At 36.9% G+C, this 21,454-nt stretch overlaps 1 protein-coding gene across 1 annotated transcript in view; it reads right to left on the reverse strand.

Annotated features, from left to right (window-relative positions):
* Positions 1-1,308: 1,308 nt before the first annotated feature.
* The window catches only part of LOC129277210 (gamma-aminobutyric acid type B receptor subunit 2-like), a 33,687-nt gene continuing 13,541 nt past the window's right edge, over positions 1,309-21,454 (reverse strand). Inside the window, exons 4-19 of the mRNA XM_064110678.1 lie at positions 20,642-20,812; positions 19,230-19,331; positions 13,283-13,348; positions 12,735-12,947; positions 11,430-11,519; positions 10,654-10,806; positions 9,805-9,868; positions 9,285-9,362; positions 7,933-8,083; positions 7,524-7,665; positions 6,978-7,091; positions 5,652-5,777; positions 4,806-4,983; positions 3,794-3,963; positions 3,144-3,269; positions 1,309-1,737 (exon numbers count right to left, since the gene is read on the reverse strand). Of these exons, the coding sequence (XP_063966748.1) occupies positions 1,666-1,737; positions 3,144-3,269; positions 3,794-3,963; positions 4,806-4,983; positions 5,652-5,777; positions 6,978-7,091; positions 7,524-7,665; positions 7,933-8,083; positions 9,285-9,362; positions 9,805-9,868; positions 10,654-10,806; positions 11,430-11,519; positions 12,735-12,947; positions 13,283-13,348; positions 19,230-19,331; positions 20,642-20,812 (2,016 nt within the window). The 3' untranslated portion in view covers positions 1,309-1,665. The remainder of the gene's footprint in view (positions 1,738-3,143; positions 3,270-3,793; positions 3,964-4,805; positions 4,984-5,651; positions 5,778-6,977; positions 7,092-7,523; positions 7,666-7,932; positions 8,084-9,284; positions 9,363-9,804; positions 9,869-10,653; positions 10,807-11,429; positions 11,520-12,734; positions 12,948-13,282; positions 13,349-19,229; positions 19,332-20,641; positions 20,813-21,454) is intronic.

Below are 21,454 nucleotides of genomic sequence, written 5' to 3' on the forward strand. Positions count from 1 at the left end.
CGGATTCGAAATTCCATGCTCTTTTATTTATATTTCTGTGAAAATATTGGTAAATTTTACCTCAGGTCCCTTTTAAAAAAGAGTGGAACAATTTACCTATTGATATAAAAAATACTAAAATTCTTTCCATGTTCAAAAGATTATCCAAAACTTGCTTTCTTGACAAATGATGATTATTTTCCTTCAATATGTAATTTAAGTTGATGTATTTGCATATAAGTTGATGACCTTCTCAGAATTTATGTTTAGTATGTGCATATGTGGGTGGATGTGGTTGCGTGTGTGGGTGTGTGTATATATGTGTGTTTGTAATAGTTTTCCATTCTATTTCTAGCATCTTAACCTTATTATATATATTTTTTCTCTCCTCTTGTATCTTGTAGATTAGTATATCCTATGTTTTATGTTAATAATTATAAGTATTCCAGGGGCCTACTCACAAGCTTTGCTTTTAAATGGGTCCTGAAACCAATTTGTCTATGCTATAATCTAATGTTTATGTACTCATGTACGTTGTATGTATATCTATTTTGATTATGGTGTGATGTTTTTGGTTTTGAATAAACTTGAACTTGAAACAAAGATCAATTACATTAGTAAGAAAAAAAAACAATAGCTCGAGGGCCATTTTACCGTGACAAAATCAGTTAAAATCATCTTTAAATTGTAAAAAAAAAAAAAAAAGAGGAAATATAATTATGGTACGTTGATTATAAAGTGGTACCAAATAAAAACAGATGAGGAATACATGAATAAGCAGCGAAATTATTGGAATAAAACACACGCAGGACAATATCTACATTATATCACAAATTAAATAAGTACAGTTAATGATGTCAAAGCGGGATATATATGGAAGTTTGCACACATGCCACGACATTTGCTCCTGCGACAATTGCTCCCGGCTTAATTTCAACTAAGATGTATAGGGTGAGGGTTGCAATAGGGTTTTATGTTTGGCTTAGGGTAGGGTATAGTGCTAAATCCAGGGTTGAAGTTGGTCATTCGATTAGTGTGTGGAATTTACAGCGGAGCAATTGTCGCCGGAGCAAATATCATGTAACCCGTGTATACATGCATAGGAAAAACATGAAAATTCAAGACATCATATTCAAACGGATGTTATACGCTTGGCTGAAAATAATATCTTAATAAAGAAAAATTATATGGGAAAATGTTTTAAACAATCTCATTAAAAATTTTGATAAAAATAACAAGGTTATGACATTTCCAATGTTTGCATTAGTTCGATGAACTAGGCAATAGGTGGGCTGATGACGTCACGTCCTCGTTTTTCCTTTTTTTCTTATATTATTACATGAATCATAACTTTTTCATATTTTCACACTTGTTTGTAAAAGCTTGTTTCTGTTGTATCAATTCAAATTTTAGCAATGATTATCTTAAATCAGAACAGTTGATTTTACTGATACATTTTGGAGGACGAAATTCGGAATTAGTATAGGGGCAAAAGAGCTCCCTCATTGCATTATTCATGAGGACATGCATAGAATTGTTCCATGGAATCCTTTGAAATTTCATAACTTTGTTATTACTTGTCAAGTTGTGATGAAATTTTTCAGTTCTTGTTTGTCTGATTTTACTCTGTTCAAATCACATAATGTTCAGCCCGGAGTACCAGCTTAACTCTTCTTGTTGTACTATTCAGTCACTCTGCATATAGATTCTGTCCAATATAGCCAGCTCTTCCAAAAGATCCTTGCGCTCTTGCAGCTTCTAGAAAGAGAAAAGTTGAAGGAAAAAAAAATAGGATCAAAACGGACATTTAATCTTACGAAATATAAAACAGAATAATTGCCGGGAATAATTTAAAAAGTAGGCATACAGTACACAATACAAATATAACATAAACTACATAAATTTTGGTATAATCAGCATATCATTGAATACTTCTGTTAGTTTAATAATATTTTGCTGGAGTGCTTCCCGGGGAATGGATTAAGTGCATACATTGTATACTGGGAAAGCCTGAATCCGATGACCAGGCTAAAGGAAGTATCTCACTGAGCTTGCATTTAGTCCTGGATTACATGTAGTTTGTGACTTCAGATTTGACTAGTTGCAGAGACGTCTCCTTATAATCAGCCCGATGAATCCGAGGAAGAAAATCGAACGTGCTAAATTTTTCCAGTCTTCGAGATGTATCTGCGAAATTTCAGAGACATCTCCATCAGCAAAGACGTCGAGGGTACTATAATTACATCCCCAACTGCTGAGACGTGTTCGCGATGTCTCTACGAATTCTCAAAGTCATCTCCATCAATTGCAGAGATATCGAGGATACTATAATTACATCCCTAACTAGTGAGATATCTTGGCGATGTCTCTGCGAATTCTACAAGTCATCTCCATCAGTTGCAGAGACGTCGAGGATACTATAATTACATTCCTAACTGCTGAGGTGTCTTTGCGATGTCTCTGCAAAGTCTACAAGACACCTCCATCAGTTGTAGAGACGTCGACGATACTGTAAATACATCCTCAACTGCTGAGATGTCCTCGCGATGTCTACGAATTCTCCCAAGTCATCTCCATCAGTTGCAGAGACGTCGAGGATACTAAAATTCCATCCACAACTGGCGAGATGTCTTGGCGATGTCTCTGCGGAATGACAGAGACCTCTCAGAGAAGTCGCGTACTGCAGGAGACCAGGGGAGTGTTTCATCAACATTTTCATCCGACAAGTTGTCAGATCTGACATCTTTCTCTGATGTTGATTGGCTGAGAGGTACTGTTACTATGGTTAATGTCGGATAAAATGGGACTTGTCAGATAAAACGTCCGACAAGTCCTTTCATGAAACGCCCCCCTGAAAGACCGATGAAACGCAAGGGGCGTCTACTTGATGTTTGACCTACTTTCATGCCCATATCTTAACAAGGAGACGTCTCTGTTACGTCTCAGCTACGTCATCTCGTCGTGTCGGCGACGTCTCTGTCACATCTTAGAGCCGACGCCTCGGCGACGAATCCACTTGGACAGTTAAGGTAACAGACAATTTGCCCGACAATCGGGAGGATGTTGCTGCAAAATTTCTAAGTGATTGCTGCGACGATTCGGAAACATCTCCGCGATGTCGCTGCAACCATAATGATGCATTACAGACACATAAGCCATATTACCTGTTGCAGTGCTCGTTGCAGGCGCTGAAGGGTTGCGTCTTTGTCATCAAAGGTGGTGTCAGTAGAGGTAGCCATTGTGAGAGGGCGTCCTTTTGTATCTGATGCTGGATCATTAATTGCCATCAGCTACAGATAAAAAATAAAAGAAGGAAAAATTGTCCTTGAATTTGTTTAACGAATATATCTTCAGTTCAGAACAAAAAGCTTCTAATTTCCTGATTTCCGTCATTATTTTATTCCTAATTTTATTTAGTGAGTGTTTGACAATGTGTTAGTGTATTTAAAATATCCTTAAATATTCAGCAACAATTCAAGTTTATTTATCAAATACAAGGAAAGGTTGTACCAATCGTATCGAAGTAATGTAAAGGTCACATGACTGTAAAAATATGTCAAATTAACATGATCAAGAGGCAGCTCATCTTATTGCATTACCATTCCGCTAATACGCTATTACCATGATTACCCGCGCTATTATTTCTAGGTTTGCACGAGATTCCGGCCCTGCTAAATAAGCATGATAAGTTCCTTTTTCCTCTACTATAACATCATTTATGTGTGCCTATTTCTAATGGATAATGAATTTCCACATTTTAGATCAGGTTATCACCCCAAGATTAACGAACAAAAATGTGAATTCCAATTCTTACTTTCGGCACGAACACCAAACACAGCACAACGGTGGTTGCAAAGACTATGGCGCCCCCAACGAATGTAAATACATAGTTGATGTCTCCTCTGCTGTAGAAGATGTATGCAAATGGCACTGCGATGACGCAAGTCAGACAGACAGTGTAGACTGATAGGGCGATGTATTTACCTTGGAAGGGGGAGATGTATTACGCAGATGCGTAAAGTTAATGAATAAATATGAATAAATATATAGTGTCCCCTCTCTAAATCACTGAAAAGGTTCATCTGATTCGTGTGTAGACATGAGAAAACGTTCTTTAAAACGCAATCTTATTAAAGGTTTCAATGTCCCCTCCCACGTGATGTCTAAGTAAAATTGATATTAAATATCTCATTACGGTAACCAAGCCCTCGCACAATTAGTCATCGGCTCTTTGTCGCCATTTCTTAATTATTCTTACTTATCACTGTATGCTAAGGATTAATTTGTAGTTTGTAATGCCCTGTTCTTTATAATACAAGGACTCTCAGAAGAAAAAAACAGTATTTGGCCATTCAACCGTGACTAAGTGAAATAAATCAAATCAACCAATCTTCGTTAATTATATGTCTACTACTAAAACTGCCGATGCCTACATAGTGAAATTAATGCATTCGTAACACATTCTGAGATATTTTGGCAAACAAGTTTTTTTTAAGGTAGACTAGTCAATTATGTCCCTTTTTCAAAATGCAATTTCTCTGACACACTTTATGACGTATCCCTAAATGTAATTCAGTGGCGTAATTACACCCAAAAATACGAAAAGCTAATAATGTGCAGATTTCGATCTCGAGTTGCACTTGCAAATAATTTGACAATCGAATTTGATATAATATATTCATTTCTAACAGACATATAATGATATCAATATTGTAATATAGTTTACGATTGGTAGCATAACAAAGAAAGGAATACCCTATCACACTCATGGGTAACAAATTTGCCTAATTTAAGCAAAGAACCCAGACTCGGTTCTTCTGACTCACTGTCATTCAGCTCCATGATGCGGACTTTCCGGGTAGACCAGGCGAGGAAAACGCCAAATAAAAGCAACCCACCCTTGTAGACTCCGAGAGCTCCCATGAACGGAAGCATGGATGCTGATGTACAGATGTTTAGGGTTGGGACGAAAGAGATCTCTAGCTCAGGCGCCGTGTCATCCAGCTATCAAAAAAAAGGAAATATCGGTGGAATCAGACTTAGGTGGTTGCAAAGTGGTATAACTTAGGGTACTCCTATATGAATGATTATTTGTTTGAAATTCCCCCAAATAATGTGAATTTTCTCTGTGGAAAAAAATCCTCTTAATAATAATAATATAGGGTATTTATATTGCGCACATATCCACCTTGTTAGGTGCTCAAGGCACTCCTATATTACCCGGCTAATCTAGGCGTTCATAGCGCACACAGCTCCTTCTTACAGGCTCCTTCTTTCTTTCTTTCTCTCTTCTCTCTCTCTCTCTCACTTTATTACGTTACCTCGCTCATTGTTGTGCTATATTATTTTACTTCACTCTGTTTCCCATTAATGAACGAAAATATACATTCTAATGTTCATTTCAGCACTGCTCGTCTTCACAATTTGATTAATACTGAAAATAGGCAATGTTTTTCGTCTCTCTTGGTCACTTTGGTGACTATGGGCGTCAGCACAGATGACTGTCTTTTTTGGGGGGGAGAACGTAATAATAGATGTCCCCTCCCCCCCCCCCAAAAAAAAAAAGACGCCCATGATGGCGACTATATTTCACAATGACGATCAACTTGTGGTAACGCCGCATTTCAATATTGGTTCATTATTTTGAAGATATTATTTTTAAGAATTCTTACGATTGGTTTGAAGGTTCTATTCTCCGTTGTCATTGGATCGTAGCTCATCCAAAAAGCAAAGAAAGCGAGATCGATGATAATAAACCAAGAGATCGCAAAGAGAAGACGGGAATCGGTCAATCCTTTCTACAAAATTGGAAGATTAAAAAAAAACTTCACGCACCAAAACGGTGACACGACATTTGCTCATGCGACAATTTATCCGGGCTTAATTTCGTTGGGTTAGGGTTGCAATAGGGTTTATGTTGGGTTTAAGGTAGGGCTTAGTGTTTAGTGTTAAACCCAGGGTTGAAGTTGGTCATTCGATTGATGTGTGGAACTTTATAGGGCAAATGTCTTGAAATCAATACACGAACGCAACAATTATTGCTGATGTTATTTTTTTTAGCAGATCGTGACAACAAATTGGAATCACAATATGAATTATTACCTCTTTAGTTCTATATTCCGTCTATGTTTTTGTTGATTAAATGAATAATATCCAAGTCCTTTGGAAGCGCATAGAGACGTTATTTATAATGTGTTATGCGCTATACAAGAACTGACTATTATTATTATTAATGAATGGAGGGTGTGTGTATTATTATGCGCTATTGAATCTTATTTAAGTTTGAGTTTGATTAGATCCTGAGTTCGATATCCATCATACATTGATTTTAATGTGAGTGTAGCAAAATATTTGAGTTTGATATTTTTGTTCGAGTACTCTGTTTTAGGTTCTGGATTTGGTTTGAGTTTGAAATTGATTTGACTCTTGTGTTCGATTTAAGCCTGAATTCGATTTTAGTCTGATTTCAATCTTAAAAGAAGCGTCCATGATCGGATGGATAAAGTTTTGTCTGTCGTTGAACACTTATTCTACACAGTAAAGTGATCACATATAAGAAAAATACACAAAAATTCTCACTTTAAATAAAAAAATTCATATCCCATGTATCCATCAAAATGGTTTTGTTTTTTATATCATCATCCACAGTAGGTTTAAGACAGACGCATTCATGGAAGTTTTTCGGAAATTACCCAAACTTAAGACAGACCTTAACTTTACAGCGACCGGGCGGGAGGCGATGAATCTATCCTCACCCCCCCCCCCACCGACATTTTACTTTGAAGTCTCCTCCAACATTTGAGACCAAATTTTCGATGCCCAGCTATACGCGGTTCCAAAATTACGCATCAGTTACATGTCAGACAGTGTTTATACACTTTGATAATCTGTAAAAAAAAACTTTCTTTCACAATAAAACGCTATAACTTTGTTGCTTTGAACATGATGAGAGCGAAAGTAAAATTCAAACCTTGAACATAAAATCATTACCTACTCACCAGAACTTTTCTGACTTTCATAGCGCTTGTATAGATTTGATGAATGCGATATGTTTTCATAAAGAGAGCGCCAAAAGACATAGAAAGACCAACCGAAGCAACCAGCAGAGCAGACTATAAATGAACAAAGAGGTAAAAACAGAAATAATTATAAATAGAATATGATTTGTCTCAAAATCTCTTTAGTATGTAAGCAGTATGATAAGAATAATAAGGATAATAATAATACTATGCAACCTTCCAAGCGCTGCATACTATTTCACCGGTTAACACGGCTACCCTGATCGGGCGCATCGAGCTTTCAATGAAGTCCTTCCTACTGGGTACCCATTTACTACACCTGGGTAGAGAGTGGCAGATGTAGATAAATGCCTTGCCAAAGAACGCGAGTGTCGCGGTGAGATTTGAACCCTGACCTTGTGGTTCAAAGTCAGAAGACTTATCCACTAAGCCACAACATCTCTACTCTACAGTATGTGAAATGGCATTTAGCTTTCGTAAACCCTTTATATAATGATTAGTGTTTTTATGATTAAATGTACTCACCTGACACTCAATATTAGTGAGAACAGAATTTTCTTGTGGCTGCACTTCCAATGATTCACTCAAGAGATAAGTCGAACAGTAGAGGAAGATGCCCCCAATCGCAATCACATTATTTAACATTGGACTGGAGATCTTTAAAGCTCTACATGGCGGAAAAGAAAGAAAGTAAAATGAGTGATAACTCGATATTCACGAGATAACAGTGCTATTTCAAGTATGAATGTTTTTACCCACAGTTTACCCCCCCCCCCCGAATAAGTACAACTTAAAACGTAATTTTTATTTTCATTTTTGTAGAGAAAACTATTATTATTTCAAGCCATTAATAAACCGCATTAATTCCTGATGTCCAAACCAATCAATACTGACCTATAAGAATAGAAACAAATGAAGCGGCTGATTAATTTACCGTTTTTTGCGGTGCACAATGTTGACCAAGAGGAATATAATTGCCAGTATTATCCCTAGACCCGCCAGAGCGCTGATCACGATACGATTTGCATTGTTGATGTGGACGTCCAATAACTGTTCAGTGGGACCGTCGACCGGTATGAAAGAACCTGAATGACAAGATCAAGAACCTTTTTTATCCATTAGGGTGACAAGACATTTGGTCCGGCGACAATTGCTCAGGGTTTTAATTAGTCTGAGATATAGGGTTAGGGTTGCAATAGGGTTTTATGTTAGGTTTAGGGTAGGGTTTTGTGTTAAACGCAGGTTTCAAGTTGGTCATTCGATTAATGTGTGGATTTAACTGCGGAGCAATCGTCATGGAATCTCCATAAGACCTTATGCATTTGCGTCATAACACCCTTGGCCATGTTTGTCTTGTTTTAATTGCTGTTTTTTTTTTATCTGAAAAGTTTTCATGCCTTCCAACTCTCATGACTTTCCTTATTTTTTGCTTTGCCGATGACCACAATATTATTGTGTGACCGTTTCGATATCGGATGAAGCAGACTTTGCCGGCTAAAACATCCAACAAGTGTTTTCTTAAAACATTGGTTTTTTGTCTGAATGTATATAAATGCGATCTGAAATAGTTGGAAATTAAGAACATAGAAACCTAGACCTTAAAAGATAAGTCCACCCCATCAAAAAGTTGATTTGAATAAAAAAGAAAAAACCCAACAAGCATTACACTGAAATTTTCATCAAAATCGGATGTAAAATAAGAAAGTTATGACATTTTAAGTTTTCGCTTAATTTCACAAAACAGTTCTATGTACATCCTGACCGGTATGCAAATGAGGTAGCTAATGAAATCCCTCACTATTTCTATCGTATTTTATTATATGAAATATTCTAGTTTCTCCTCATTGTCCTGTGAAACAAAGTTTTATTTCTTCCTAAAGATGTAAAAATTGCCATTATTTTGAACAAGTGCACACCAAGTTACCAATAATGCACATTTGAAAGCAGGATAAAAGAGCATTGTACATTTAATGCCTTGCTCACGGGCATAGGTGCCGCGCCGGGGACCGAACCCCGGACTTTCTATGTATAGCCAGGCGCCTTAGACCACTCGGCCAAGGACATCTCCACACTGAGTGAGGGACATCATCGATTCTCTCATGCATGTGACTTAATTGTGCATTTAACTACTTTGTGAAAAATAAGCGAAACTTTAAAATGTCATAACTTTCTTGTTTTATATCCGATTTAGAGTAAATTTTCAGCATTACACTTGTCTGACTATTGGTTTAATTAAAAATTTTTTCTGAGGTGGACTTGAACTTTAATGCCAATTGAGAAACTTACCTCCCCACTGGAAATCCCGTTTGAGACGAATGGTATCCGTCTCTCGATCAAACACGAATATTTGCTCCACTTGCTGGTCTGAAAGAGATTTATAAAGCATAAGAAGTTACAGATCAGTGGCGGACCCCCCCCCCCCTTGAGAGCCATAATAAAAATATTAATGCAAATATGCCGTTTTACCCAAGTGTGCCCCCCCCCCCTTGAAAGTGAGGACCCAATCGTCAAAAACACTGCCATACGAATGGGGGCTTGGGTGCCACCCCCCCCCCCCCCTCAAGAAAAAAATCGCAACTAAGAAAAGGAAAGAAAGAGAGGGAAAGGAAAAAGTGTACATGTATATTTACATAATAATTTTCTGAATTCAATCACAAAATTTGGTTTTGTACTAAAGCGTCACAATTTTTAGTTTGCTGGCTCACAACTTTATAGTATTCTATTCTATTAATTAAATTAATTTTGTTCCACATCTATATACTTATATATTCAAACAAAATTATTCACAACCAAACTTGTAACTCACTTTGTAACTGTTGAATCACAGCGTTGCTCTCTCTACTTCCAACTGAATCAAAAGCCACTGGACCCTTGTGGAAAAAGGGAAGTTTATTTCGAAAAAAATATACATTATTTCGGACTCCTCTTCTTGAATCACAAACTGTTCATCACTAAGATTATTTGTTCAATTGACGACAAAAATATTGTTCCTTTACGAGCAGAGCTTCACAATGGACCTCTCCATTTTCCAACATGTTATTTTAAGCTACAAATATTTCATGATCCATCCAAGTTTCAAATGTATAATTAAGATATATGTATATATCGTGTTACACGTTTGTTATTATTCTTCAATTGTTTATTATAATGGTATTTTATGGATTTCTTATACTGATCTGTTGGAAATGAAGAAAAAAACAGACTGAAAAAATGAATAAAACTGATGAAAGTTTAGATTCAGAGAAAGGAAAGATAAAACTACATAATTCCTCACAAACGAATATTGGCTAGACAGTAAATGCAAAACATTACTGTCGAGAAAGTAATGGGTTTTTTAAAATCTATTTTTGGACGAATTACCTTAGTACGGGTCACGTTGTTTCTTTGTGTGGGGGGGGGGGGGATGAGACACTGATCTCTCCCTTATTGGAGAGATCAGTGGGATGAGAGGGTTTTGGTGGGTACGTGTTTCGGCGTGTGTATTCTTTAACTTTCTTTATCAGCTTCTATTTTATAGTACTGTCCATATTGCTATATTCAGGGACGGGCTTGAGTATAATTTTGAAGCTACAGTAGACGTTTACGAAGATTTTTATAAAGGAAAGAAAGATAGATAGATAACAATATAGATGCTGACAGAAACAAGATGACTTACTGTGAGGCCGACAAACTTGACATTCTTTGCCTCACGAAGAAAGATATCAGCCATTTCAGTGTTGGTGTAAGTAAAGTCCGCCAGGGTGCTGCCCGGGGAACGGGAAGCAATCACTTCAGTGGAAGAATTCAGAGCTAAAGCTATCGTCATTATCTATTTTTGAGAAGAAGATGACAATTATTATATTCAACAAAAGCTACGCAACTAATTAATAGTAAATTTGATTTGATTTATTGTTCTGCATTCATATCATTCGTATATTACATTTTCATGACATAACAAACATAATATTTTAATTACTGTTTAGGCCATGAATCATAAAGAAAAATGGACAAAAAATATAATTCTAAACAAATATGATCTACCAAATAATTACAACGTTCAAATTTCCAGGAGGACTGTCATGATAAACAGATTGCTTGAAAATATTACAAAAATGATAACGGTTCGTCTCTTCAAGAGAAATAGGTCACAATTGGCTATCCATATAGTTAAACCACAACATTAGACCAGAGCTTGAATTAAACCCGAGTTCAGAAAACGGGCCATTATGTTTGTTAATACGGGATTTAAATACCCTTGCAATTTTTTTAAAATCATACCCATGAAAAAGAAAAACTCTTGGAAACTCAAGGAAAACAGAAAAGGTGGGGCACTGAAAATGTCTGGGATTTGTGTGAGTGTATGTGTGTGGCTTAGGCATTTTTTTTTCATTTTTCTCCGACCCGTCGCCAGTAAAGTCCCCGTTCTGAATCGTTAATTCCCGGCCTATTTACCTGGTCATAACCATAGGAGTCACAGGCTCCAGAGAATAGAAGCTCACCCTGGAGATGATGAAAGAACTCCAGACGATCTTCATCAGGGTACTGGAAATAACACAGAAAAGATAGAAGGAAATCGTAATAGTAATGAAAAATAACGTATGTCGCGTTATGTAACCACGTGATCTGGGGTGTTTGACAAAGAGTCCAGTTCATTTGACACTGGTTATTCGGATGAATAAACCAGAGTAGAGCCAAAGTTTTGAGTAGCAGACGTTAAGAAATGCCCCTGTTTTCCCTAGCCAGAAAATCATTCTAGGCTAAACAGGCTAAGTCGAAGAATTTCTAGATGGTACACCAAGTTTGCTTTTCCCAAAAATTCTCTGTTAAGCCCAGTGGCGTACCTAGGATTTTCCACAGGGGGGGGCAAAACCGTCCGCCAAAAAATTTGACAAGCAAAAAAAAAAAAAAAAAAAAAAAAAAAAAAAAAAAAAAGGTCTTCGATCACAAATAAAGGATTTCGTACCAGAAAAAATTTGACAAGCAAAAAAAAAAAAAAAAAAAAAAAAAAGTCTTCGATCACAAATAAAGGATTTCGTACCAGAAAAAATTTGACAAGCAAAAAAAAAAAAAAAAAAAGGTCTTCGATCACAAATAAAGGATTTCGTACCAGAAAAAATTTGACAAGCAAAAAAAAAAAAAAAAAAAAAAAAAAAGGTCTTCGATCACAAATAAAGGATTTCGTACCAGAAAAAATTTGACAAGCAAAAAAAAAAAAAAAAAAAAGGTCTTCGATCGCAAATAAAGGATTTCGTACCAGAAAAAATTTGACAAGCAAAAAAAAAAAAAAAAAAAAAAAAAAAAAGGTCTTCAAGCTCGTCAGGGGACCATTGAAGGTCTTAAAGCTCGTCAGGGGGGGCAAAAAAGGTTTTTCAAGCCCGTCAGGGGGGGCCAAAGATACGTTTTTGCATGGGTTGTGACTCGTCAGGGGGGGCAGAGTGCCCCCCCTGCCCCCCCCCCCCCCCGTAGGTACGCTAGTGGTTAAGCCTGTTCGGACCGATTCTAACCGAAATTGGTCTAATTCGCTGGATTCAAATGTTCCCGAATCCTTCCTGAATTTTCTCGCATTCGCGGAGGGAGAACAAATATACTCTCGAAACCACCTGAAAACGTGCATTCGGATGGATTCGCAGCTGATTCGGTTCCGGTGTTACCCGGCCTTTACAGGCATTTTAATGCATTTCACGAAATCTGGAGTCGGCAAATAATAATAATCATGAAAGCAGAATTTAAGGTAAAATCACTAAAACGATAACTCACGATTCCATTAAAGTTGATCTTGGACAGATCCTCTTGTATCTCGAACCCTCTCATGCTGAGATACCCCTCTACCGCTTCATCCATCTGATCAAAGGTGCAGAACTCTTCGCCTCTGTCCCGGAAGTTGGTTGTTTCGATCCTCCACCAGCCAGCGTGATACCAGCCGATGAGGATCCAGACATACCTGGGTCCATAAAGCCCCTGCCGGTAGGCCTGTATGGATAACGAAAGGGGGGGGGGGGGCGGGGTAGGTGAGAAGGTTTTATTTTTCAACTGGTCTAATGCCAATTCGTACAATTACCAATTCGTCTACTATCATTTGGTCTACCATCAGTTAGTCCATTATCCACATGGTCTAATTGCCATTTCGTCAATTTCTGAAACTTAAAAAAACAAACTATAAACATATCTGTTCGATTCTTAATTTCCTTAAGAATTTCTTGGAAGCGCCATGAGCACTCTACGGAGCAGATTTGGCGTGATACAAGTCCGATTTAATGTTATTATTATTATTATAGACTTTGTCGAGAATGATATTTTTGTCTTACCTCACAAAAGACCTTGGTCGCCATATCTTGGTAGACACTGAGAAAGATTATTCTGGCATCATGCCTCTGTAAAAAAAAGTAAATATGAATAATTTCTGTGAACTGAAGGAGTAAACTGACAAGCAATAAGTGTTGTCTCTCATTGACTGTGTGTTTTAAATGGCTAGTCTCAAAACATAGCTTTTGAAATTATGGCCGTACGCAGATATTTTTCGACGGGGGGCAGCACGCGTAAACTGTTTTGAAAAAAAAAATCGAAAGTGAGGAAGCATAGCGACAGAGCTTATTATTGAGGCGCTTTTGCATTTTGTAGAGTGAAATTGATGGATATTGTGCATCCTCTTGGTGAATTTTGTGAAAATCTTCAATAAAAAAGATAAGTTTTCAAAATTTATGGGGGGGGGGGTGGGCAACTGCCCCCTGCATCGGCCGCGCTGCGTACGACCATGTTTAATAATAATAATAGGCATTTATATAGCGCCATCTATCTAGAAATATTCTATTCCGAGGCGCGATGTTATCATTATTATTACCCCGGCTTTAGCTAGAGCTGCCTTTCAGCGCTCATGCATTTTTGATATCATGCATGTTTGATATATTACAGATGACAAGTTAGCCTATTATTACATCAGTGTAGAGAAACTAAAGTGTTTTTGAGAGGAAGGTAGGCCTACCCTGTTTTGACATTTGGTAACGTAATTACTGCAGTAAGAATGTTATGAGACGTGAAGTAGGGTGTTTCAATTTAAGTGGGTCTATAATTGCAAGACTACAGTGCTCAGAATGTTGCACTGTGGGTCGAGAACCTGACCAGATATGAGTAGTTGAGGTGCAGGGGCTGAAGGCAGCTGGTTCGTACGTCCTTTAAAAAAAGTCGTAGCGGTGTTTGTCTTTTGTAGCAGTGAGCATAGTGGTAGTGGTGGCGGTGGTGATAGTGATGATAGTGGTATGACTGATAGTGTTGATGGTGGTGGAGGTGGTGGTAGTGGTGCAAGTGGTGATAGTGATAATAGTGATAATAGTGATTTGATTGATGGTGATGCACGTGGTGGTGGTGATGGTGATAGTGATGATAGTGGTATGAGTGATGGTGGAGGTAGGTGGAGATGGAGGTTATGGTTGATATGGTGGTGGAAGTGGTAATGGTAGTGGTGTTAGCGGAGATGGTGGTGATGGAGGTGGTGGTGGTGATGGTGCTAGTGGTGATAGTGATGATAGTGGTATGAGTGATGGTGGTGATGGTGGTGGTGCTGGTGGTGATAATGATGAACGTAGTATGAGTGATGGTGGTGATGGTGGTGACATGTGCATGAGATGGAGGTTATGGTTGAAATGGTGGTGGAAGTGGTAATGGTAGTGATGTTGGTGTTGGAGGAGATGGTGATGGTGGTGGTGTAGGTGGTGATGATGATGGTGGTGATAGTAATGGTAGTGGTATGAGTGATGGTGGTGATGATAGTGGCAGGTGGAGATGGAGGTCATGGTTGAAATGGTGGTGGAAAGTGGTGATGGTAGTGGGTGTTGCCGGAAATGGTGATGGTGGTGTTGGAGGTGGTAATAGTGGTGGTGGTAGTGAAAGTGATTATATTGGTATGATTGAGATGGAGGTGATGGTTAAAACGGTGGTGGAATTGGTGATGGTAGTGGTATTGGCAGAGATGGTGATGATGGTGACGGTGGAGGTGGTGGTGATGGTGGTGGTGATGAAAGTGATGATAGTGGTATGATTGAGATGGCGGTTATGGTTGAAATTGTGGTGGAATTGGTAATGGTAGTTGGTGTTGCCGGAGATGGTGGTGGTGCATGGAGGTGTAATGGTGATGATAGTAGTGGTAGTGGTGGTACATAGTAAGGTTGTGAAGGTGGCAACGGTACTTTGGGTGGTGATGAAGGTGGTGTTAAAAAACATTTTAAAAATATCCTGAAAGTATTTGATTTTCCTTTCGTGAAACCATTTAGTTTCTGTTTATTTCTTTAATATCTGGATTTTTTTTCATTTTCGCAAGTGGTATTTATCAATATTTTTTTTTTTAACTACTGTATAGACCGGACTTTGAATTAAACCCAACTGCAGAATACGAGCTCATATTTCCACTTTGGTATACAATTAAGAGAAGTGTATTCGACTAGATACCTTTTTACCGAAGAACCCAAGGCAATGTAAGACTTGCGCACACTAATCTATTGTTGAAACACTTTTATTGCAAGCTCATCTTATACAGCTTGGCCGCGTGGTATCATACAACGGATTATATAAATTGCCTAGCGAGGAAGCCTGATTAAGATGGATGAATGCAAAATTAGATCACGGAAAATAATGGCGGAGGCTCTCAAATAAACATTCATGATAACGTCTGCATTCGTACATCTGGGTTAATTTCACATTAAACAACTCTTGATATGTATACATAAGAAATACCCTGTCATTCCACTTATTAGCGAAGGTATAAACGGGCTATATATACACTTGGCATGTCGAGGAAAGGTGGATGTCGTTTTAATCAAGAGGATTGGTACATTATGATGAAAATAGTAGATAATTGCATTGAAAGATCTCAGGAAAAAAATGAAGACCCTCCCCGTCTCCATATACCATGTATGCATAATCATTTTTTCACCACTCGCTCTCTTGATGCTTTCCCGTTTCCAATTTCTTAACCTCTCCATTTCTTATCCCAAAGAACATGACAAAAATGGGCTCTTTTACAAATTATCACAATTTCAATTAAGCATTTCCCCCTTCCCGGATACCATCTCGCTAAATCAGGAGCAGCGCCCCAGTATCTAGATCAAAGCGAGAAGTAAAATGACCTTCGATTTTCCTTTTTTATTTCTAATCAAGAATTACAGGGTTAATAGAGTTACACAACCTGTAGCTATTTTTTTAAAACTCTTCTTTCTTCTTATTTTCCCTTTCTCCCATATTTTCGGGGGTGTCTCTTTTGCCCCCCCCCCCCCTCCTATATGGCGCCGCCTCCGCGCCAAAGACAATCCGAATCCAAGATTCCGAATGCTACCTTTGCCTGTGGTAACGTCCATCTGGGGTCCGTTTCATAAAACTTGTTATAATAACAAATTTCCAATAACAGTTAAAAGCTACCGAAATCCTTCAATCTGATTGGCTGATTTGTTATAGCATCTGTTCATTTTCTTATTACAAGTCGTTATGAAACGAGACCTTGGTTACATACAACACTGATCGGTTACAAAATCAACGCATGACCACTCGGGTTATGTGATAATTCTATCAGTGAGGCGAATAATCTAATAACGACGCCCCCGTCTTATATAGATAAGATTAACTGCAGTCGATACGTTGGACGAGTAAAGGTAATATTGATTCAACCTGGCGTGGATGTCTCTTTTTATCATGCATTGGCTATTGTAAGAGATATGAATAGGACAAAAGAGAAATCAAAGATAAATGGATTAGCCGATGAGACCGGATGGGCAGCTTCGATATAAGATCGAGAGGCCGACTTTTTAATCATCTAAATTGACCGCCTCATTCGCCCGAAAAAATAACCACTATAAAGGACGTACGAGTTTATTATTACATGGGCAGAATTTCAATCTACGTTGATAAATCGAACATGTCACGAAGCTTTTCGACACGTCCGAGCATGTCGGAAATCGAACGGGATTGGAAAATAGAATAATGGGCGTCGCTATACAGGGCAGGGGCGCTTTCCCCGCCGGTTTTCAAGTGATGAACGAGAAGTGAAGAAGAAAAAAAAAAGACAATGGAAGTATATAGAAGAAAGAAAATGTAAAGACAAGAAGCAGAGAAAAGAGAAGACATGATCATGAAAGTATACATGTACACTGCACAATGGTATGTTTTGTTAAAAACAACGGGCCCTTAGATCAAACTTACTTTCGAAGTATCCATCACCATAACAAAATACCCTTGTTCCACTTCCGCTAACATTGGTATTAATTCTTTCCAACGTATTCACCGTCCATGAACATGACACGGATAAGTTTACTATACATTAGTACAAATTATGAGCCAACTGACGGCATAACTTCATGAAGCCATAGAGAATGTTCACTACTTTATATCAAGGCACGTATTTTGGATTAATGTATTTCGAATTACGCTTTTAAAACCTCCTACCAGTTACTAAGAGTACAAGAAAGCTGTCATCCGAGTAGAAGTCGTATTGATTTTGGCATTACATCCCGATTTATTAAAATAAGACACATATCAATCACATTTCAAGTAGCTGGCCACAGTCAAGACAGTATGTTCATATCAAAATTAGATTCGACAAACTCCAGTAATAGCTTAGGACATTCTCATGCGCATACGGAGGGAAAGAAGTTGGATATGCAGAAGTTGGTCATTTGAGAATTTAACAACAAAAGTCCAAGATTTAGGTTATACTGATAGCCACTAGAAGTTGAGTAAGAGATTGTAAAACTTTCAATAGAAAGGCTTTCCATAAGCATGCCACCCAACGTATTTAAGAGTTGACTTAAAAAATAATTTAAATTTGAAGAGTATACGAGAACAACAGGAACTATAGTATTGTCTTCATAAATACGTTGCAACAGTACCCTTTCGACACTGATATATAGAGGAGGATACCCTGATGTTCTGTATGTAAGTTTTTCGAAGTTTACATATCTAATAATAGTAATAATAATAATAGCAATAATAATAATAGTAATAATAATAATAAAAGTGATGTCTTATTGAGCGCACACACCGTCCATAGACGCTCATGGCGCTAGCGCAGCAACAGTTCCTTTGGATATAAATATTTCATACATTTTATACAAATATAAACAACTGCAAAATATAGACTGGATGTAAAGTCGACAAAGATATATTAAATCACTACAAGTACAGTATTGTATTATCACCCACTGGAATTTGTATGATTACAAATTAAACATGTTAAAATACATATACTTTGTACCTTCTGGCTGAGAGTTTAAAGGTAATAGATAGTTCTGCATGATGGCCTGAAAGTCAGTATAACAACGTGTGATAAAGAAGTTACCATGGTTACTGTTTATGTGTCTAAACTCCGTATGGTTCTCGTTTAATATCCCGTGTTTCCTTGGACATGTTGCATTATTATGAGCTTACACATGCATTGATCAATATTCATCGAATGCATGATAAAAGAGCAATTCAGATAAAGCATCCAATGAGGACATAAATGATGATAATGACATCAATTGCGTTTTTTCATCGTTCTTCAATTCAATTCAATTCAAATTTATTTATTTCACTTCCATCAAACAAAAACAAATTGTATACCATATATAAATATAAATATTTGTATCCGTTGCAAAAAAAAATTAATGATACATATGTTGTGAAAAAACACTTAGACAATTTGGGCAACACATTGTAGGTTTTAAATATGTATACTATTTTTCAATAGAAATTAAATTAAGATGGAAATGGAGGGACCCACTAAAAAGCAATGCTTGTACAATGTGGGCCCCTATAGATAACACAACAAATAACAAAGTATAAATACAGACAATCAAATGAGAAAAAAATTAAATACATGAAAAGGGAAATACTCACAAAATAAATACAAAGTTATCAAAAATATATAGTTTGATAAAGCACAAAACAACCCGTTCTTTCAAAAGCTATCAGCTTTTTGAAGGCTTTTTAATCCCTAAAATGGATTAGGTCTACGCACAAATAGACAAAAATACGAATATAAATCTTTATCCTCACACGTGCAGAAAATTTCCTGAATCCATTGATAACATTAGTTTCTTTGGACTAAGAATGAGTTTACGGAAATGAGTTTGTTACTGTGTTGAATGTAAATAAAAGAAGAAGTCACGAGTAGTATAGTGTCAATCATGATAACATTTACGAGGTAAGATATAATGCATATTATTAGATGTATATAAAAAAATCGATAAAACTATTCAATAAAGAATTTTGAGAATAAGATACATTGCCTACCTTTAAGCTTTGAATATTCGTCCTTGGATCCTCGTTGACAGTTTCAATAGAAATTGTATTCAGTCCTTCCCCTTGCATCATTGTTGCTAACTCAACCATCTCCTACACGTGAAAAATATAACAAAATTCCTTTACTATTGATTTTAAGATATGACTTTTCTTCTGGTATTTTCATACCCAACAAATCAAGTGTCTAGAATGGTATTGACCATCATACATGGGGATACTTATGTAAGAAAAGGAGGAAGCGGTCATGAACTTGAAGTTGTATAATGCAAATTTCTTGTTTTTTATGATGAGAAACATGAAAACTAAAATATTACAGGCTCAAACTGGAGTACATCGTATTATGGAAAAGACAAAGAGAGAGAGAGACGGAGAGTGAGAAAAGAAAAGATCGCATCACAACGTGAAATATTATCATCACCACTGTCATAATGGACAAGTTTTGTGCGAAATTACATTTCTTTTTCTACTGTGATAATTCCTTTAAAAAACCGATTGAATATGTTAAGAAAAAGAACACATCAGAAATACAAGTTTCCTTCTGGTGTACGAGTCGTATTCTGAATAATGGGAAATACAGTACAATAGACAACACGCAAGGGACATGGTATCAATTCTTTAACTAATTGAATAGAACTAATAACACATGTGCACATAAAGTGTGCTATGCAACTACAAGATTATATGCTATGCAACTACAAGAATATTTATTAGGAGGCTGCACTCTACAAGCTCCGCTTTTTAGCAGCCTCCTCCATTTCCAACCTGATATGTAATAATCTTGAATATGATTTTTGTACAGGAATACTTGAAATATGTTTTGTTATTTATATGTTAAAATGTACAAAATAAACTGTAATTGTTGAAAATGGAAATAAACGAAATGAAAAAGTAACATGACATTTTGAAGGATGTATAAAATTTGAAACGATGATTAATATACGTTCATGTCAACACAGTATTTATATCCACGGTGGCTTTCATTTCGCTATAAATCAACAGAGGAATAAGTATACATGACTAGTTCCACTTGTACGAACCAAATGGTTTTTTTTCTTTCCTTCCTCATTCCCCTTTTTCTTATCTTTTTATTTGTCTTTACTTGAAAATCAAAATGGGGTGGTCGCCACCCCATCCCCGCCCCATGACACTGCTCCTATATATCAAGCAAACGTTTTGGCTGCTATTACACAAGCATTTATTTTGCTTATATAGTTTGCAACTGCATTTGTTTTTCACTACTTTGTCTTATCCTTAAATTGTATTCATGTCTAAATTTAGTTATGACACTGTTATAAATTTGTCACGTTGCAATGTACTCTAATGTCATACTACGATTATGTTTATGTATTGTAAATTTATTTTGACTTTACAATAAATGCAGAAACTCCTGCAAAAAAACTTACATCCCTAAAGAGATTGACGTTTTGGTACATGATGGCCGCTCTTGTCCATTTCATTTCTCTCATCAGGGCGATCCTTGCCGGGTTGAACACCGAGTTGGCAGGGTAGATCTGAACGGTGTAGGGGTAAGTTTCGACCAGTTGCTCATTCGCCTGGAACTGGGCGATCCCAACCTAGAAGAAGAAGAAGAAGTCAACACCACAGTCACACCTACGATACCGACTCCAGGGCCCGTCTTATACACAGTAAAAACGCTGTTTAAAATTTTCATACAACGCTGTTTACTATATGAACCTTACAGTAATTGTTTAAACAGTTTAAACAAGTGTTCAAAATCTAAACAACAAAGTTTAATTTTCAATATATAATCTTCAATAAATTAAACACGATTGTTTAAACTGTTAAACAACTACTGTAAGGTTCATATTGTAAACAGCATTGTATAAAATCTTAAACAGCGTTTTTTACTGTGTACAAAGAGTTGCGATTGATCCGATCAATCGTAACTATGGAAAGCCAGCAATGTTTGTTCAAAAAAAATTTAGATATGAATGTATATCTATAAATTGATTGATTTCTTGACAATTTGGTGTGTTCTCCTTTGTTTACAAAGGACATTTTGCAAATTTCCTGTAAAAAAAAATATGACACTGATGAATTTCCATAGAGTTACGATTGATTGGATCAATCGTAACTCTTTGTAAGACGGGACCCAGACCGATCAAATCTATTACGTTATTACCAATGACATACCATCGGTCGGTTTGCATGGAGACGATTTCGTTGGTGTGACTGTTGCATAACAAGTGAAGAAG

This window comes from Lytechinus pictus, chromosome 15, assembly GCF_037042905.1.
Source record: "Lytechinus pictus isolate F3 Inbred chromosome 15, Lp3.0, whole genome shotgun sequence".
In the NCBI taxonomy this organism is placed as follows: Eukaryota; Metazoa; Echinodermata; class Echinoidea; order Temnopleuroida; family Toxopneustidae; genus Lytechinus; species Lytechinus pictus.